Source organism: Dipodomys spectabilis, unplaced genomic scaffold (genome assembly GCF_019054845.1).
Source record: "Dipodomys spectabilis isolate Male_0828 unplaced genomic scaffold, ASM1905484v1 ptg000051l, whole genome shotgun sequence".
In the NCBI taxonomy this organism is placed as follows: domain Eukaryota; kingdom Metazoa; phylum Chordata; class Mammalia; order Rodentia; family Heteromyidae; genus Dipodomys; species Dipodomys spectabilis.
In genome coordinates, this window is record NW_024870728.1 from 7,190,192 (window position 1) to 7,211,719 (window position 21,528).

Below are 21,528 nucleotides of genomic sequence, written 5' to 3' on the forward strand. Positions count from 1 at the left end.
AAAACTCAGGATACCAGTAGTCCAGTATAGAAACCACTGTGGTTTATAACCATAGATTGTTGAGATTCTTTTTATCTTCTGGTATAAAAAAATATTCTACCTCTCCAAGTTAAGTTACAAAATCTAATTACAGTTCAGATACTCAGTATGATATTGGAACTATGTACCTTGGAACTTTTGTTTGTTTTGAGATTCAATTGTTCCTGGTGATTTTGTGAAATTGTGTCTCATTTTTTCCATGGTACGCAAGAGAGTAGAAATGGTAATGGTCAATTTACATGGTTTACATATATATTACTACTTTATTCACACTTACAGTCCGTGTTGCTCAGAGTTTAACTGTAATACGCTTTCAGTGTATCTTTTATTATCTTAATCATTGAATATGTTAAAAATGATCATTTTTAGTGGAATCCATTTGTGAAGAATTATCTTTATTTATTCCTTCATAATCTACAAATTTCTGCCTCCTGACTAGCTGGTATCACAAGCTTGAGCCTCTAGCACCGGGCTTATGATACCATTTTAGACTCAGAGGAGTTGTAGTTTTCTAAGGTCTTTTGTTTGTTTGTTTTTTAAATTTCAATGAACATTTGAACCAAAAATGCATCTTAAAAATTGGCACCAAGGGCTGGGAAGTTGGCTCAGTGGTAGAGCGCTTGCTCTGCATGCCTGAGGCCCTGGGTTCGATTCCTCAGCACCACATAAGCAAAAAGAAAAAAAGCCGGAAGTGGCACTGTGGCTCAAGTGGTAGAGCACTAGCCTTGAGCTGAAGAGCTGAGGGACAGCGCTCAGGCCCAGAGTTCAGGCCCCACAACCGGATCCAAAAAAAAAATTGGCACCAAATTTGCCTATGATGTTGCAGATTATTTATGAATATGAAAAGATATTGGGTACACATACTGTCTGTGTGCCTCCCTGAAGTCATAGCATCTCTTAAGATCACATTAATCCTAATGTTAGGCTCCTCCTCTTTCCCTGTAGAAATTATAAAGTGGATAATTGTATCTTGTATCCTCTCATAGTGCCTACCATCTAGCTTTGCTTGTTGAAAGCAGTTATAAGTATTTGAATTGTAAGTTTGGGGAAAGATTTATCTTTGAGTAATTGATATCTGATATTAGGATTTTGTTTCTTTATGACATTAAAGAAAAGAGTAAGGGTGAAAAGTGAGGCATATTTGATTTGAAATTTAAAGTAATGTGGTCTTCGTAAAATCCTTAAAGCTAAGCTATATTATCAGTTGAGTAAAGTTACAGAAAAATCTTCTGACAGCAATCAGGAAAATAGGACATATGCTATCATAATATTTATATATTCAATTGACTTATGTTTGGTATATGGTCAGTACACGTCTATTGACTATATAAATTGGACTTTGACCATTAAGAATCTCTGAAGAGTTCTTCGAGTCGGGTAGGAATTTCTGTCTTTTAGAGGAAAGGTAGCAGTCATCTGTGATCTTGTGCTGCCACCACTCACTGTGTGTGTGCTTGCTTGTACTCTTTCTATGGAAGTAGGAAGATATGCTCTGTCTTCTTAACCTTTCAAGTAAGGAATTATCACGTTGAGGGAAAGGGCTCTGGAGGAGTTTCTTTCAGTCTGTTTTTGTCAGATTGATAGAGATGGCTTTTATCCCAAGGCTTGCCTCCCATCAGGACTCATTGCTTTAGTAAGCCACTTTTATTGTTAGATCTGTGCCATATTATTCAGGTTTGATAAAGTAGAAACTGTTTTGAGGTCTTTTAGGATTCTTTTACTATACTCTTTGGAAAAATGAAATTTACTAACTTGAAAAATATGTAAAATGACACAAGCTAATCATTACCACACATGATTAGCACAGTAGTCAAATTTAAATGCTGTTACTTGAGATAACTATTTTTATCGATCACAGTAAACGTTGCATAGTGGTATATTACATTGGCTTTATCAGATGAAACAAGCAACATTCTGTAGAGTTAATTTAGGCCAGAAAAGTACTTAGGAGGCATTGAATGGTTCAGATCTTTTAAAATTATAGAAAGACCCTTTAAAATGTTATACAAAACCAATTTAAGGGCTGGGAAGGTGGCTCAGTGTTAGAGTGCTTGCCTAGCATGCATGAAGTCCTGGGTTCGATCCCTCAGTACCACATAAACAGAAAAGGCCAGAAGTGGCGCTGTGGCTCAAGTGGTAGAGTGCTAGCCTTGAGCACAGAGAGGCTCAGGGACGGTGCTCAGGCCCTGAGTTCAAGCCCCAGATTGAAAAAAAAAAAAGCAATTTAAATAATCAGGAGTAATAGAGTCTTCTCTGTTGAGTCAATCATCTAAATAGTTGCACATGATACATTGATCCAATCAGTCACAGTCATATAGGTAAGAAGGGGCATAGACTAAATAGATAAAGTGACTTTAGTCAGGGTCCTAGTTAGTAACTACTCTGTGCACGCTTGTCTACAAATAATAATGTTCATTATTTTGGCTTTTGGGTGAATGTTAAAATACTACAGATTCTACAACTCTTGTACTTTTTTTGTGTGTGGTACTAAGGTTTGAATTCAGGACTTTGTGTTACTAGGCAAGTGCTCTATCACCTGAGCCATACTTTCACTCTATTCTACTTTTTCACTAGCATGTAGTCCATGTTATCCATGTCCTATTCCATGTTTCTAGTGCATAATTTGTTTTTCAGTGTAATGAAATATATAAATAATATAATGTTAGGTATAAATTTCTGTGTTTACAGCTTTGCATGTTTGTCCCAAATTTTGTCTTTTTTGGGTCAGTGATCCATGTGATTATTCATTATATGATCTTGTTATACTTTTGATGAAGTTTAGAATTAAATTCAATAATTTGTGCGATGTGATGATTTCTTTGTTTTAACTCACTTTGTAGTTAAGATTGGATGACTGAAATTTTGCTTGATGTATTCAAATTAAAGGGTGAATGAACATACTTTCACTACGGTAACATTTTGAGTGTTTATAGAGGATGCCTGCTGAAGGCTACTGTGCAGATTAAATCCCTGTTTTCAGCTTTTCATCAATCCATGGAGATGCTTGGATATGAAAACTGAGCAGAGCATGTTCATGCTTGTTCCTACCATCTCTAGTCAGCTCCCATACTCCTTCCCTTACTCATAGATTGATTTAATTTAATATGGATCCTGAAGCTTAGATTTTTTATGTTAGCCAGTATTACTGGGGGAGGGTGTTGAACTCAAGGTTTTACATGCTAGCTTGCCTGGCCCTCTACTATTTGAACCACTTACCCAGCCTGGCTAGTTATTTGGAAGATGGAGTCTCATGTACTTTTTTTTAACTTGGGCTGTCTTTAAACCTCTTTACAGACATAAGCCATTAACACCCAGTTTGGATATTAATTGATCGTGAAGAGGTTTATGTTATTTCAAAATGATTTCCTTTTGTCTTAATGCTACTTTTATTTTTCCTAAGGATGTAATGTTGAAAAAAATGCAAAGGAAAATGCTATATTCATGGAAGGAAGAGTATATAACAAATTTGGATTGTTATGTAGTATACCCAAACTAACAGGTCATTGCTTGGCATTTAAGTTTATAACATAGTTTATGCTAACAGGACTCAACTTGAGAATCATAATTACTAGAAATTTCTAAAGATTAATATGTAACAAAGTTGAATTTTATTTTATGTACAATTATTTGAATTTTAACATGTGGATAACTTCACTATCACCATGAAAATACCTCCAAAGTGCTGTGCCTCTTCCTGCTGTAAAAAAAAAAAAAAGTTTTGTATTTTCAAGAATGTCATATAGGGCTGGGAAGGTGGCTCAGTGGTAGAGGGCTTGCCTTGCATGCTCGAGGCCCTGGGTTCGATTCTTCAGCACCACATAAGTAAAAAGAAAAAAGCCGGAAGTGGCGCTATGGCTCAAGTGGTAGAGCGCTAGCCTTGAGCTGAAGAGCTGAGGGACAGCGCCCAAGCCCAGAGTTCAGGCCCCACGACCGGACCCCCCCCCCCCCCCCCAAAAAAAAGAATGTCATATAAACTTGGCATAGTATTACACACATGTAATCTACTCTGGAGGCAAAGGCAAGATGATTACAAGCTTTATCTGCATACTGAGTGAAGCCTTTGTCACTAGAACAAAACAAGAAGAACCCAAACATTAAAATAATAATAATATCATATAAGTAGAACAACAGTTTGTAATGGTTTGAGACTAGCTTCTTGGCACAGTTGTATGTGTGTGTCTGCGTGAGATTGTGCAGTTAGAACTTAGGGCCTCTGCTGTTTGTGCCAGGCTTCCAGAACCTTATTCAGCACAGTTATCTTGATACTGAGTCAAGTTGTTAGAAATGCCACTGATGCGTTCCTTTTTGTTCTCTTTTTTAAAGCTAAGGGATATGCCTGTGTATGAATGTGTCATTTTGCTTACCCATTTACCTATGTACTTTTTGAAAGACTTTTTAAAAAAAATATGGCTTATTATTGTGCATAGAACTGTTGTGAACATAAATATAAGTTTTCATTTCTCTGAGCTTATATGCTTGTATTTGCTGAGTCATTTGGTAAGTGTATTTAACTTCCTACCTAGGAACAGCCAAACTTTTCCTGTACAGGCTGTACCAATTTGTGCTCACAGTTCCAGTTGCTTCAAATCTTTGCCAGCACTTGATAATGTTAGCTTGCTTTATTTTAGCCATTCTAATGGGTCATCTGGTTTTAATTTGCATCTTCTCATGAGTAATGTTGGACCCATCTGTTGACAGGCAAAATTGCTTTCTGTGTTTTTTCTCAGGGTGAAGTGTCGAAGTCTTTTGCCCATTTTAAAAATTCTATTTTTCTCTTAGTTGATAGCTTTTGTTTCATTTTGTTTTAACAGCATCTCTAGAACAAAGCTTTTTAAAAAAAAAGGTTGGACTCTTAACTCACTATTTTTACATTATGGTTAAATTAACTTGGCAGTTGGTTTTTCATTGTAGTATAGCCTTTTTCTCCTAAAGATGATGCTTTGAAAATATGCTACAAGTAGTTAGTGTTCTCTTGAAGCACAGATTAGTATTAAAGTAATTAATAGCTTTTAAAAACATCAGACACCAAATTGCATGAATGCTGTTACAACAATGTAAAAATACTAATGTTGAAGAAATTATGCAGACTGAAGCAGCAGAAATGAGTAGTGTGATTCTTTCATGCCAGCAGTTTTCTAAACTTGTGTGTTGTGTCAGAATTGCTAAAGTAGCCTTTATAGTCTGTTGTTGGATTTTGGTTGACTCCAAATTGGACTATATTAAGTAGATTTTGTTTTTCAGAGAAATTTTAGTTTACAACCAAATAAAGTGGAAAGTACAGCAATTTCCTGTATTCTTGTGGTACAGTTGTTAACTAGTGAACCTAGTCATTATTAGGCCATAGTTTAACAAAATCCTTAGTTTGCATGAAGTTTGGTGTGAATCTGTTATGTGGGTTTCTAAAATATACTGACTGCTCTGCCTTCATGTCCTAACCTATTACATCCCAATTCTGTTTCCCAGTCCCTTTGTTTTTCCTTTTCCAGAATGTTACTACATAATTGGGATCATATAGATTAGCTTACCTTTCCTCATTGTCTTTTCATGGGTTGTTAATTTCCTTTTACTGCTGAATAATGTTCCATTGTCTGTGTATACTACAGTTTATCCTTTACTGTAGAAAGACATCATAGTTCTTACAGGTTTATTAATAAAGCTGCTATAAACAGTGTTGGGTTTTTGTTTGTCCATGGTTTTCATTTGAGTCAATATGAGGGAGTGTGATTACTTGTATGTATGTTAGCAGCATGTCTTCTAGGTACTATTTCGCATATAAATCGGCAGTGAGTTTGATCCACATCCTTGCCCGCATTTGGTGTTGTCAGTGGTTTTTATATTGGCCATCCTAATACATATACAGTGGAATATTTTCATTTGTAATTCCCTATCCTAATTTTCCATCTACATATTTTTACATAGGTATCTTTTCAGGCCTTTTGTCCATTTGCTAAATTGAATTGTTCATTTTTATTATGTCTTAATACTTCTTTGTATAGTTTTGGTGATAGTCTTCTATAGAAAAATCTTTTCAGTACATATGACCATATAAGATGAACCCCAAGATATGGATACAAGAGGTTTTTCTTTGTTGTTGTTGTTTTTAATGAACTATGTGATTTTTTTTTTTGTTTCTTTTGTATATTCTTTCCCCTGTGGTATATTCCCTGATGTCACTGTATTTGATTTTGGTATCCTGCATCTTGTATAGACATTTATCTAATTTGGGTTGAGGAAGGGGAATAGCACAATGCTGAAATAAGGACACAAGATGACCCATTGCAACAATGAGACTCACGAGACATTATGTTGGAAATGAACTTTACAACTTATGGGGGGCGGGAGGTGGAAGAGGAAGGTAGAAGAGGGAAGGGATGGATAGTAGGAGAAAAAGGACGAGGTAACAATGCTTGACAAGAAATGTACTCATTATCTTACTCATGTAACTATAATCCCTCTCTGTATAGCATCTTTACAATAAACAAAAAAATGTAAAAAATAATCTTTTACAAATATTTCCCTAAGTCTGAGACTTGTCTTCTCATTCTCTAGGCTAAAATTTATTTTAAAAAGTTCTTCAAGCAATCTTAGTTCGCTGCAGATAGAGCTACTGTTCTGTACTACTTTCTCATGGTTCTTTTGGGTACTTATTTCATTGTTTTTCAGTTGGTCCCATCTTTAACCCTCAACCCTTGATCTTGTCTCCTCTTTCAAATTCTAACTGTGTATGTGGATAACCTTAGTATAGGTTTTCTTCCATCATAATGCCAGTAGAACTTATCTCTAGTCCTTTTTATTCTCCAAGATTTCTTACCATTGGTCTTGCTGGTGCAAAATAATAATGGTTAATGGATAATATAGGCATTGTTACTGCACACACTCATCTGTTGCCCCAACTTTCTTTTTCAACTTTGTGGATGATACTAATAAAATTTTTACATGTTTTTTCACTTAATGTACATTTTTGTTTATATGACACTATTTTAAAGCATATTTTACCAATCTTAAAAGCTGAATTTTTGTTTCATCTGGACTTATTCTTCACTTTTTATGTATTAGAAAAAAAATTTTAGGGAAATATTACAGGAAGATTATTTTGCACATAGAATGACTTAGGTAATTAAGAGGGAATTGCAGTAACTTTATAAGGCTTTTTATTTTTAGATATGTTTATGCACATACAAAAATAATAAAGTTAGCTCCTAATTACTATTTTACTGGTAGTTCACTGGTATTGATTAGTCATTTTGACACATTGTGCTAGTTGGTCTCATTTTGTTTTACAGAAATCCAGGTATAAATAGTTATTATATGTATACTTAGTATTTTTTTTTATTCTAAAGTGCTTAAATCAGTGATTTAGGGAATATTTTTATTTTCAGTGGTACTTAGACACTGTGTGGAAAATGAACTATACAACCTGACTTACGTAACTGTAACTGCTCCATACATCACCTTTATCAATAACAGTTTTTTTATTGTGAAAATACCGTACTGAGGGGTTACAATTACATGGGCAAGATAATGAGTTCATTTCTTATCAAGCATGCCTCCTCCTTTGTTTCCCCTTCCCATCCCTTCCCATCTCCTCCCCCCCCATAATAACAATTTTTTTAAGAAAATATTTTTATTTTATACCATCAGGATTTTTTGTTTTTTGATTAGTTTTTTTATTCATTGGACAAATGTGCCAAGTACATTTAGAAATCATTTCCCAACTTAAAATGTGTTCCAAAATCAGAATAACTTTAATATGATTTACATTTAACTTGCTGTTATAACAAAGTATTACATTAAGAATAATTAGATGACAGGGCACTGGTGGAATGGGCCTGTAATCCTAGTTGCTCAGGAGGCTGAGATCTGAGAGATCATAGTTCAAAGCCAGCCCAGACAGGAAAGTGCATGAAACTTACCTCCAATTAACCACCAGAAAACCAGAAGTGCACTGTGGCTCAAAGTGGTAGAGACAGCACCCAGGCCCAGAGTTCAAGCCCCACGACTGACCAAAAAAAACAATTAGATGGTTACATATTCTGGGATCTTCAATATAGTTTTATCTTTGTGTGTATTATAGTATGCAGTAGTTTATTCTAGCAGTGTTGCCCAGGCTGGCCTGGAACTTGAAATCTTTCTGGCTTTTACCTCCTGAGTTCTGGCATTGCAGAGATATAGCACCACACCTAGCTTTCATTGTCACAATTCTAACTTAATTGTTAATCATAAGTTAGTGGTTAAATCCAAATATAAGAAGTCTGGTGAAAACTTTTGTAGGCACCAACTTAGCATGGTTTTTTTGTTTGTTTGTTGTGTCTGTACTATCAGCTACTTTGAAGTTTGTATCTGTTGTTACATTGAGTGCTTTGTATTTTGCTGGTGTCTTGAAATCATTATAAATCAATATATTTATCAATATAGTTTATCAGTTGTATACCCAGTTTTGGTTAAAAGTTTAACATAGTACTGTAAACTATTAACATAGTACTATAAACTATTAACATGAAAGTTTGCCACTTGTTATAGTCAACATATTTATGGAACAGTTACAGGGAGTTAGATTTAGGGAGCTTGGTGCTAGAAACAGTGTGAAATATCTCAATTATGTGGTTTAGTCTAGTAGATTTCATACTGAACACAGTGTAGACTCTGTACTATCGTATCATTAAAATTGAATAATCTATTTCCCAGCCCCACACCCCCAACATATAAGGAAAAAAAAAACTAGCCAGGTTCCCCTGGCTAGTAAATTTTCTCACTGTAAACTTTTTCACTTATAGTTTATTGACTGCTTTCTGAGTCTTTGATGCTTGCATCCATTTATACTTGATTTACGATGGAATGGCATTTTATTGAATCTCAGTACATATAGTGCATGTTTTCAAATAGAACCATGACTTCAGATTGTCCTCATCCTGAAAAGTTTTGATTATTTGTACAGATTATTTGTAATAAACAATATTTGAAGAAAGGCTGGGTGCTATTGTTCTGGCCTGTAATTCCAGCTATTAGGGAAGCAGAAATCTGGAGGGTTGTTGTTTGAGGCCAGCAGAGGCAAAAAGTTTACTCAGATACCTCTCCCCCCATCTCAGCAATTAAGATAGATAACAGTATGTATTCCTGTAATTCTAGCTGTGGAGAAATAGAGCGAGCTGGCCTAAAAAATATAAAATATAAAAGGACTAGGAGTATAGTTCAAGTGGTAAAACACCAAATTTAAACTCTATATTCCTCCCCTCACAAAAAAAAAAATTAAAAGTAGGTCCTGAGATTGGTTGGATTTGAATAATTACAGAAGTTGAGAATATAGTAGTAATCCCTTGGTATTCTCCAGGGATGGTTCCAGGATACCCAAGAAAACTAAAATCCATGAATGCACAGTCCCTTATGTAAATTAGTGAAATACTTGTATATGTCTTGTAGTGCATCCACCTATGTTCTTTAAGTATTAATTACATCTATTCTCTAATACAATGTAACTCCTATATAAAAGCTGTTACATTTGTTGTTTGGGCAATCACGACAAGGAATGTTTAGTAGAGGTGTAGTGTTTTTGATTCCTATTTTGATCTTCAGATGTGGAATTCATGGGTAAGAAGGTGTCTATGTAATCTCAAAGTGCTCAGGAAATTTAGGGCATGGACAGACTGCTTCTTCATTCTGGATCCTGTTTTTCTTGCAGGTTCTCCTTTGGGTTGGCAGCCTGGCAGGAAGGAATAGTTGTCAGGAACCTCTTATTAGAGAGGTTATACTTGAAGAATATGGAAAGAAAACCTTGAAGTTTAAGTAGTCTTTTTTATTAGGGTTGGATTAAGAAAGCATATCAGACTCAGGACTGAGTACTAGAAAGAAAAATTGAGTGTAAGGAAGTTGAGATGGATGGGGATTATTTGGGAATTTGAGAAGAATTAATGAAGAGTGTGTGATTTGAGGCAGGAGAAATGGCATGGCAGTTTCTGCTTATATGTTTGTGTTCACTGAGTATGAGGCATTGTCCTAAGTGTATTCACAATATTATGTGTCCTTAAATCCTACAAAAATGATACCAGTTCACATGCAAGGAAATTGGGGCCCTGAGATTAATTTTTCTTAAGTTACAAGGGTATCAGTACTTTTAAGTTATTATTCAGAGATAGAGGAAGGAAGGTATGGTAGGATATTTAGCTAGAGAAGCATGCTACGAAGTCTGAGTTTATTACACGAGTTAAGAATCTTATTCTAACCCTGATGTTGTTATTTAAAAATGTTAGCAGATTGCTTTGTGTTTCTTAAAGTCAAAAGAGAAAAAGAGAAGTCTGGACTATGTATACATCTGGTAGTTATCACTGTATATTTATAGCTTTCTTGATTTAAAGTTATTAAGCAAATACATATGAATGTTTGTATACGTGTTTTAATGCAGGTGCATAAACTAATGAACTGTTCTATTAATAGGTGCGAGAAGATGTACTAAATTCATTGAATAACAACTTTCTTCAAACACTAAATCAAGCTTGGAATGATCATCAAACAGCTATGGTGATGATTAGAGACATCTTAATGTATATGGTAAGTAGCAATTGTTGGTTATCATTTTTACTTCTTAAGCATCTTAAAACAGTGATTTTTCTGTCAGATTTAGTCAGGTAGTACATTCATTGTGGAAGGTGGTTTTGGTTTTGTTTCTTAAATATTTATAGCAGTATTTCCTTTCCAAGAGCCAACTTCAGCCTGTGTAAATGAAATCTTAGAAAATATGAATTTGTACATAAAACTTTTTATGTTAAATTTTAAAGATACATGTTTACAATAAAGGTAGAGTATTTCAAGTTCTTAAGAACTGAAGAGATAATTTTAAACGCATGGGTAGAGAGTAACTTGGGAAAGAGGAGTTATTACTTGTTTAAGCTATATGGGGAAGTCATCAAGGATTGATAAGGAGGCAAAGTGGAGATAAGCTCTAAAAGTCCTCATCTAAAGTAGAGAGACCATTAGTTTAGGGAGACAGAGCATATAGGTTATTGAGAGTTTACAGAATGTCACAAGCTGAATGAATATGTCAGTGACTATTATCTGGGACCTGGAAATGTTCTTTATGGCAAAAGAAACTTTACAGGTGTGCTTAAGGATCACTAGATGAGATGTCCTCCACTGTTTTCCTTGTCTGGGTATAATCATAGTTGTCTTTACAAGTGGAGCTCAGGAGGAATTAGAAATGGAGGGAAAGGTTAAAATTAAGTCATGACCAAAGTAGAAAAATGGAAAGATGCCCTAAGAAGATGGTAAAGGAACTTCTTCTAACCAAGTAATACAGATGGCTACTAGAAGCTGAAAAAAGATTCCACTCAGCCTCCATAAGGAATCAGAACCTTGACTGTAGTTGACTGACATTGATTTTACCCTTTTCATTTTAGAATTAAAAAGAGAAAGCCACTAAATCTGTTATAATCTTTGATAGCAGCAATAGGAAACTAATAAAAGGGAACAATTTAGGATACCCACTATGCAACAGTGTTAATTAGGTATAAATAAATGGACTCTCTTGTGAGGGTGTAATTTAGGTGCCTCTCAAAAATTTTGAATAGTGGACTCAGTTAGCAGAGGCTGTATTTGTTCTCAGAATACTTGGTAGCCTCCTTACAATAGGATTTCCTATATTGGGGATGAGGGAACACAGTCAGAAGGAGTCAGAATGAGTAGATCTAGAGCTTTGGCAAAAATAAGAGGTTTACTTAAATACAAGATAGAAGAAAAAGATGAACTTCAGTGCCAGAGTGAGGTCTTGCAGTGATGAGATTTAAAGTTTGCTCATGTTGTATTTGTCTGAATGGATTTTGTTGGCATGGGAGTTAAAAATTTAGGCATCTGCCAGAAGTAGGTGAAATTGCTCATCAGTATGACTATCATAATTACCAAAGATAATACATGGCAAGGAGCAGAACTTAGGATACTACTGTAAGCAGTTTGCTGAAGCTATAAAAAATGATTCGTCTTTCCTTCAAGGTCTGAAGATAAGAGAACATGGAGATGATTGGGTTTTTAACTCTGCATTCCTCCTGTATATGTTGATGTATAAATTTTCATTTCGCTATTTGTAATTGTTACTTAATATTTTCAGCTCCAGTTTGAAATAAATAGTACCATAAACACCAGTTTGAAATAAATAGTACCATAAACACCTGAATCTCCCTCTTTTGAACTAAGTTTTGAGTGAATGGTAATGTTTTGTCAGTCCTTGACATTAGGTTTTGGAGGGTCAGGATTCAAGTTGATACTGCTCAGCATGGAGTACGTGATACTCACATTTTTGTTTGACATGGTCTAGCTATGTAGCATAGGCTGGCCTTGAACTGTTTACCCCTGCCTTCCAAATGCTAAGGTTTTTATAGGTGTCTACTGTGCCTGGTCTAAAGTACTTACAGTACTGGGATAAGGGATAGTACTTGATAGGCAGGTGCTCTATTGTTTGAGCCATGACTCCCACCCTTTTACTTAATTACTTAATTTTTTGCTGGGGACAGTTTCTGATTCCTCATCTTCCTACATTCTATGTGTGTGGGTTCACTGGTATACACCATTACTTCAAAGTTACTGATTTAGGTGGGGTTCTCAAAAACCTTATGCCCAATCTCTGCTTCTCAAGTAGCTGGAATCAGAAGTATGAGCCACCATGCCCAGCCTAGAAGAGCTATTGCAATGAAAGACAAGTAGGTCAGACTGCCTCCAATTGATGAGAAGTTTGAAGTAGAATAATATTCAGTGATGAATAATAGACTTCTTTGGCTTTGGCTTTAGTGCTTTAATCTTTCTGGTTAAGACTCTTCCATATCTGTGAAATAAATTTACTAGACAAGAACTCTACTTCTTACCTTTCTGGAATTCAGAATTCTGACTAAGCAATATTTCAAGCACTTTATATTAATTAATCTAATCCTTATTATATGTTCAGTTGTAATTTTAAAGCAATAGTTTGGAAACGCAATAAAAGTTAATTTTTTTGGAAAGTAAAAGTACTTTTCTAAGTATATAACAGCAGCTTATCTTTTTATTGCATTGCTGTATTGATCTGATGTTTTATATTCTTGACCTCTAAGGTGCATATTGTAGTCTTCATTTTGTGGACAAAGAAATTCAGGTTATTGAAAGATTAAGCATTGAGATTAGAGAGGTTGTGTAGGATAGGGGAGATGGAACCTAACCAACTTCTGTCCAGGATGGCCTAAAAACCACACTCCTTCAGATCTCAACTTTGTTAACACCTAGGATTATAAAACATGACCATCTAGGCTTAAGAGGTTTTAATTTTAGTTGGAGGTTTTTAACTTAGAATTGTTGGGTGAAATATTGTATAAATACCAGTTTGGTCAGATTTATTAACAAGGTTTGTTATTTGGGATTTTTGAGTTTTGTTGTTGTTTTTGTTTTTGGTTGGTTGTGGGTCTTAAACTCAGAGCCTGGGTGCTGTCCCTGAGCTCTTTTGGCTCAAGGCTTGCACTCTACCACTTTGAAACACAGCCCCACTTGCGGTTTTTTGAGATCTTAGTTGGAGATAAGAGTCTCATGGGGACTTTTCAGCCAAGACTGGCTTTGAACCTCGATCCTCAGGTCTCAGCCTTCTATGTAGCTAAGATTACAGGTGTGAGCCACCAGCACCCAGCTTAAGAAGGTTTTTACACATTTTTCATATAGCCCATTTTTTTTGGAGTGAGTTCTTTTCTGGAATGTTAATTTCTTGACTGGATTTTAGATTTGTTGCTCTATTATGGGTTTGTGGTTTTGTTAGAAAGCAAATACAAATTTATGGTTGATTAATGTTCCTGTTGACTTTCAGTTTTATAGGTAACTATTGGTTCCCAGTAATACAGTCTGTGTTAACCTAAAACTATATTAACCTTTTGTTAATGTTTCTGCAAGAAAATTTTCTTCCTATCATTTTATCTTTTCTATATTTTCTTAAATGATGCTCATTTGGAAAATGAGTTGTATACGTTTAACTCTGACAATCTTTATTTTTAAATTGAAGTATTTAATTCTTCTTTGTTTGGGGTTTTTTAAATTGATTTTTGTTTTTTTGGTGGCAGTCCTGAGTTTGAGCTCAGAGCCTGAGTGCTATCCCTAAGCTTCTTTGCTCAAGACTAGTGCTCTGCCATTTGAACCACAGCTCCACCTCTGGCTTTTTGGTAGTTAATGGGAACAAAGAGTCTCATGGGTGTTCCTGCCTAAGCTATCTTTGAACCAAGATTCTCAGATCACATTCTCCTGAGTAGCTAGGTTTACAGGCATGAGCCACCCAGCTAGTTCATTTTTATTTAATGTAATTACTGTTAGATTGGGTTTTAATTTATCATCCTATTTTTTCCATAAATCTTAATCTGATCTTTAGCTTTTTTTTCAGCTACTCAAGCCATGTTTTAAGTTTATAAGCATGTTTTATTAACCCAGTTAAAAAGCTCATGGTTTGTGTACTCTTTTAGTTGATATAGTCAGATTTGTGCCTTTCTAAAAAAACTGCTTTCTAGACAGTGGAAAGATCTCAGGACACTGTTTTGTTTGCTCCTTAGTTTTCACAGATTTGATCCTGGGTGGGTGGTTTTTTTGTTCTATTTTATTTTCAGAGGGGGGAAGGATAAGCACGGCAATTTTGTATTGGATGCTAGTATTATACGTAAGAAACTGTGAGGACACTGGATGATACCTTCCTCCCAAAACAATTAAATTCTAGGGATTAGCATGGATACATAACCATGATCTAGTTGAACTTCTATTAGGCTTTGTTAATGCTGACTCATTTTCGGTTTACCTTTTTTTCCACAACATACCTTTACACACAAAATAACCCTTCTGGGAATTCAACTAAAAACCTGCAGTGTTTACCAGATTAAGTTCCACAATACTGTGCCTGTAAAGGTGATGTACGGAGGGGTTGCAGTTCTGTAAGTAAGTCAAGGATTTGTATACATTTCTTTTTCAACAGTATCACCCCCTACCTTCATTTTCTCTGTTTTTTCCCTCCCAACCTCCTTCCCCACTTCAGTCCTCTTATCGCTACAAGTGTGCAATTGTCTGTTTATGTGTTCAGGTTATTAGCCTCCCAGTGCTGCTTTCTATTTGGTGTTTTTGAGGGTCGTTTCTTCCTTCTTCCTTCTCCTCCCTTTGTCTTCATCTTTTTTCCCCATCTTTCAACTCCTCTCCTCTTTCTCCTCTTCCACTTTTTTCCCTTCCTCTTATTCCTTCTTACCTTCACAACCCCAAATCTGGGAGGAAATTTGTTGCAGAAGTTTGTTTCTTTGTATTTCTGTCCTCTTCAAAACATTTGCCTTTAACTTGTAGCTGTCTGGTTGGTAGACCTACAGGCTAGTAACCACTATGACTTTCTTCTGCTTAGCATCCTGGTTTCTATTCCTTTATGTACAGCAAAAACCCAAAGTCAGGATAACATCAAATATGATGCTATTTTAGGTATTCTTACCTCTTCTCCAGAATCTTGTCTTTGTTACTCGATGTTTGCAAACAGTAGAGTATGGGACTTGGTTTTTTAGCTTGTACCACCACCATCCTTCACCAGAACTCTTCATCATGCAGGATTGAAACATTCATTAAACAGTATCTTCCCATTAGTCCCTTCCTCCAACTTTACTAACCATTATCTGTTATGTGTTTATGGATTTGACTGCTGTGAGTGCCTCATTCAGTGGAATCATATAATATTTGTTCTTTTACAAACTTCATTTCACTTATCCAGGTCATGGCATATGTCAGATTCCTTTTCAAATTTGAAAAAATTTGTGTGTATATTTCATTGTATTCTAGTGGTTCATCAGTGGGTAGGTACTTGGATCATTGCCATCTTTTGGCTATTGTGAATAATGCTACTATGAACACTGATATACTAAAAGTAAATTGCTCAATTATATGGTAATTCTGTTTAACTGATGTACTTGTTTCCATAGCAGCTATACCATCTTACATTCCTAGAGCAGTGTGCAAGGGTTCTAGATGTCTGCATTCCTGCCAACACTTGCTGTTTACTGGCTTTTTAAATAGTAATATTTTAATGAATGTGAAATGGTGGCCTTTTATTTTCCTGCAGCTTTTATAGTTGTTCTTGATAGGGGACTAGATCTTAGTAAAATTAAAACAAAACACTTCTATCAGTACTACACACAGAAATATATGGAATGGCATTTGACAATCACGTCATTGAACAGATGAGGAAACACAAATATGATGGTCTGTTTTACATGTTAAGTGAAAAGATAGGACCGATTGTATGAATCAGTGCTCTTAACCATTTAACATTTCTCTCTTCTAAAATACTTATAAGCTCATCTCCCCAAGACTATTTAGATATTTAGAAGTGTTCTTTGGTAATTTTGTTCTGCTTGTAATTTGTAAACCGTTGGAGTGGAAAATAACATTTTTATTTTCTAATGTACAATTTTGCAGCTTTGGCATGTGTAAGAATTGTATTGTCTTGTGCCTTGGTAGACGCTTGTTCAATGGAAATTAATAGGTTTTTTTTTCCCTAACAACTAGCACATTATTTTTATTAAAATCCTTCAGAGCACTGAGAAAGCTCCAAATCTGAGGCAGAACTTCTGAGCCCAGTTTATAGCGTGGAAACTGACTGAGCTTAAGTTCGGTATAAGTCTTTACACAAGATTTTTGTTTTTGTTTTGGTGTATATAGTATTCTATACTGTTCTGTATCAAGTCTATTATATAATTCAGAAATGTTTTCTGTACAGTTTGGTATTCCATTATCTTATTGATACCCTTTTAAAAATACAGTCAAATGCTAACAGTAGTAAATATTGTGTTTTATAAAAATTAATAGAATGAGAATTTTTTTTACTCTTAGTTCTTCAGCATAAATTTTGGTATTAAACTGACTTTCTTTTTTGTTTTCTTTTTCTACCTTCACTGTGTCAAGGTTTCCTTTACCTGTATTTATTTCATGACTTAAAAGTGAACACAGAAAACACTTTATTACTTGTTAATAGAGAAGAGTGCTTGGTGATAAATCTCGGTGAGGCAGGCTCAAATATGCCTGACTGGCTTGCTATAGAGTTGCATCTTAGTTTTGTTTTTAACTGCAAGTTTAACTTCTCAAGTTTAACTTCTCGGGGTTTAGCTGTTTACACAAACAGGATACTAATATTTGTAAGAACTTTCAGCTGTTCGTGTTTCTCTTTTCTTGTTACAAAATAGTGAGAACACAATTTTATGCATACTATGGGAACAAGAAATGATAATCACCATTCACAGTATTTCATAACATTTTAACTGTGTCTGAATAAATAGGTACCATTGGCCATAAGTAGAACCAGCCAGTGAAGTGCAGATGCATGATACTGATACAAACCATCTTTATATTGTATGTATTACATTGTATTGTCAAAAGTAGAAAACTATTGGACTTTAATAACCAGATATTTTCTAAAGATTTCTTTTAAACTTTAAGCTTTTGAACCAAAGGACCATTGAATATTTACAGTTGAGTGAGACCCAAAGGTTGGCTTTAGAATTTGCTTCCTAAGTTCCTATTTTAATCTTGCAAGCTTGCTTGGTCCAAAATGAAGCATTAGGTAAGAGTGATACTGAAAGAACTTATGAGTTATTTCCAAGCATTATTTTTTATGTTAATGCAATGCTTATCTGGCCTACTTACAAAGACATTCATTTGACATTTCTGTAAGTTTGGCTTTCCTAAGAACTGTATCTTTGCATAGTAGTTCTCAACATCCCTGAGCATACTTTTGCATGTGATTTATTCATTTATATATCAGTGAATGATTTAGATACATTGGTGTTTTTGAGCCATTAGAAGGAAACGACATCTTTGCTAAGATCGTGCCAATCACTACTGTGCTTTCTAGAGTTCTCATCTATTAGGGATGCAGGGAACCTGAAACCCTACATAGACATTGGTCCCGGGGTTTCATAAAAGTCACCTTGTTAAGAAGGATCTCTTATTTTTTGGTGGTTGTTCCAGTCCTGGGGTTTGAACTCATTGTCTGGATGCTGTCCCGGGCTTTTTTACTCAAGGATGGGGCTCTGCTACTTTTTGGGTGTTGGTTGTAATTGGAGATAAGTCTTGTGAACTTTGCTGCCCAGCCTGGCTTTGAACTACAGTCCTCAGATCTCAGCCTCCTGAGTAGCTAAGGTTACAGGTGTGAGCCAACAGTACCTGGCTATCTTTCATTTTTTTGGTCCAGTCTTTGTAGCTGTTCTTGTCAGGGAAATTGCTTTTACAGAAGTAATTTTTCCCCCCAAGATTAGAATAGCATTGTGAGATAGAATTATATTACAGATGAAGTATTTGTAAATGGATTTGTCAAACTCAGTTGTCACTGAAATGATTAGAGTCCCACTTCTACCCAGCTTTGTAAGATGAGATTAGTCTACAGGAGGTGGTCACATCATAACATTGGTTCCTTCCTTTTGCTCCAAGATTGAACCTGCCTAATTTGTGGAGGTTCTTGCCCACTTGAAGTCTTGATTTTCAGTGTGTTTATTATCTCTGTGATGATAAACTTTTTATCCGTTATGTAAGTATAGTGTTTGACTCACATAAGGCTTTTGAACATGTCTTTTTATGTCAACAGTGTCTGTACTTTGGCTTTAAAATAAAGCAGCCACTTGCAGATAAGTAGTTGATGTTGGACTCCCACAAAACTACATTTTGGTCTAAGCCTGCGATTAAAGCATTTTTAAGTTAATCTTTAACATATTTTTGGTATTTTGGGATGATTTCTTAATCTTGTCCATTCTATGCCTATCTAGTACTTGGTAGTTAGAAGGTATATAGAGCTGAGACCTTACGAAGTAGAAACATGGAAGAAGAAAAAAAAGCGCTCAGTGATTTCCCAGTTATTTCAAGTGACCAGACGTATAGTAAATAACACTACATTATATAAAATCAGCATTTCAAGAGTATTCTTATGAAAATCTGTTATTAAAATGCTGTTGAAAGGCTGAATGCTCAGTCAGCAAAATAACTCAGTGTTACCACAAGGTTATTTTAACTGTGTGCCTACAGATCTGTTTAACATGTATACATAAATACTCGAAATACTCATGTTATAGCCTTTATTTTACTTGATGGTAATTATGTATGAAACATGATTTTTTTAACAGTAATTTGAAGTATTTTCCTGTTACCTTATTGAGAGTTCTTTTTTTACATTAGCACATGCTGCACAACAGGGTTTCCTTGTGATATTTCTGTGCATGCATACAATATACCATGATCAAATTCACCCACTCCATTACTCTATTCCTCTTCCTCTAGTTTTTTTGTTTACATATCATTTAATGACAATCTCCAGTTGAAAGCAAAGAGGATTGGTTATTATACTACAGTATCTGTTTTTCCCTTTTCCCATAGCTTTAAGTGCTCTATATTTTGTCTACACCCTTTGCTTGTGTTCTTATCATGCCTGACTTCCTGTATTCTCCCTACCCCTTCTCCACCTTTATTTTATTTTATTTTGTCGGTCGTGGGGCTTGAACTCTGGGGCCTGAGCGATATGTCTCTCAGCTCTTCAGCTCAAGGCGAGCACTCTACCACTTGAGCTATGGCTCCACTTCCGATTTTCTGGTGGTTTATTAGAGATAAGAGTTTCACGGACTTTGCTGCCTGGGCTGGCTTTTAACTGCGATCCTCAGATTTCAGCTTCCTGAGTAACAAGGATTACAGGCGTGAGCCACCAGCACCCGGCTCTCCACTTTTGTTATACTCAATCCCTCTCTTCCTTTTTTCCACAAGGCTTGTAGGTAGTCAAGTTCTTATTCATCTTCTATAAGTGGTGGTGGTGGTGGTGGTGGTAGTGCTGGTGGGGGGCGGGGGAGTGTCTTAACCCTATCTGCATGAGTTTTGTTCTGAGGAAACCATTAAAAACTTAAAAGATTATTTCTACTTGCTTTATTTTACTCAGGGCCAGGATGACTTATTCATGACTTATTGAAGGTCTAGTAGTTAACAGAGCCAGCCTAGGATCATATGAAAAATCCATAATTCTATGTTTTTACCATTATTGTAATTTCATATCCAAAATTTTCCTGTAACTGGTATATCCAGTTAGTAAACAGCTTGGTGATTTCTACCAGGCCCAGTAATTCCACTGCTAGAATTCACCAAGGAAAATGAAAGTATATCATCAAAAAGGTTGTACCCAGATTTTTATAGCCACATTAACTATAGTAGACAAAGACAGAAAGAGAAGTGGGGGAGAATAGGAGGGGAGAAAAGAAGAAACAAGCCAAAATGTTCACCAGTAGGGTAGCCAAAATATGGTTATACATGTAGTGGAATACTGTTTAGCACTGTAAAGAACAGAATAGAAGCATTAACAGGCTTTATAAGTGAGATCAGACACAAAGATTACATATCATATGATAATAGTAAAAATGTCCAGAGACATAGAAAGCCATGGTTTCAGGAATGGGAATGGGTATTTACTGCCCTCAGGTTTTGAATGGTGAAATATTGTAAAATTAGATTACAGGAAGGATTGCACAACTACACTTATTTACTGTAAACTATAAGCTGAGTGAGTTTGTGGAACATAAATTAGTTTTATGAAAGTTACATAGCCAAGTGCATTCATGCCTGTAATTTCAGCTACTTTGGATATGGAGAATTGTGGTTTGAGGACAGTCCCAGGCAAAAAGTTTGTGAGACCCTTGAACTCAATAGCTGGGTCATAGCGGTTCATACCTGTAATCTCAGGTATGGAGGATGACCCTCTGTCAAGGCTGAATTGACCAAAAATGGGAGACTCTATCTGAAAATTAATTAAAACAAAAAGGACTGAGATACGGCTCAAATGGTAGAGCACCTTCCTACCAAGTGTGAGGCTCAGAGTTCAACTCCCCCAGTGCTACCAAAAAATTATATCAACGTAAAGCAGTATTAAAAAATAAGCATTAAAATATTGGGCTGGGAAGTTGGCTCAGTGGTAGAGTGCTTGCCTTGCATACTTGAGGCCCTGGATTCGATTCTTCCACACACATAAGCAGAAAAGGCCAGAAGTGGTGCTGTGGCTCAGGTGGTAGAGCACTAGCTTTGAGCTGAAGAGCTGAGGGACAGTGCCCAGGCCCAGAGTTCAGGCCCGTGACCAACTAATAACTAACTAAATAAATATTTTATATATATATATATATATATATAACACTCACTCTGAAGATTGCATTGTATATGCCATTCTGGTAGTATCATTTTAAGTGGTAAGACCTGACCTAGTTACTTGATGATTATCGTAACCTAAACAAGCATATTTGGTTTCTTCAAAAAAAGGTTAGTATCTTAGGTGCATATTAAATTATGTACATAATATATTTTTCTCTCTTCAAAAATTGGCTTTTTGTCCCCTAGACACTTTTCTAGTTGAAACAAAGAATTTGTTATATCTACCAGAACTTTTCTACCTGTAAAACAGGCTGACTGATAAGTTCTTTTACTATTGTTAAGCTACCTTATAGTGAAAGTTTATAGTGTCAGGTAGAGTTTTGT

At 35.5% G+C, this 21,528-nt stretch overlaps 1 protein-coding gene across 2 annotated transcripts in view; it reads left to right on the top strand.

Moving 5' to 3' along the window:
* Cul3 (cullin 3) overlaps positions 1–21,528 on the top strand; it is an 82,452-nt gene that overhangs the window by 32,940 nt on the left and 27,984 nt on the right. For both annotated transcript variants that reach the window (XM_042678993.1, XM_042678994.1), the window contains exon 3: positions 10,468–10,581. In XM_042678993.1, coding sequence (XP_042534927.1) covers positions 10,468–10,581 — 114 coding nt within the window. The remainder of the gene's footprint in view (positions 1–10,467; positions 10,582–21,528) is intronic.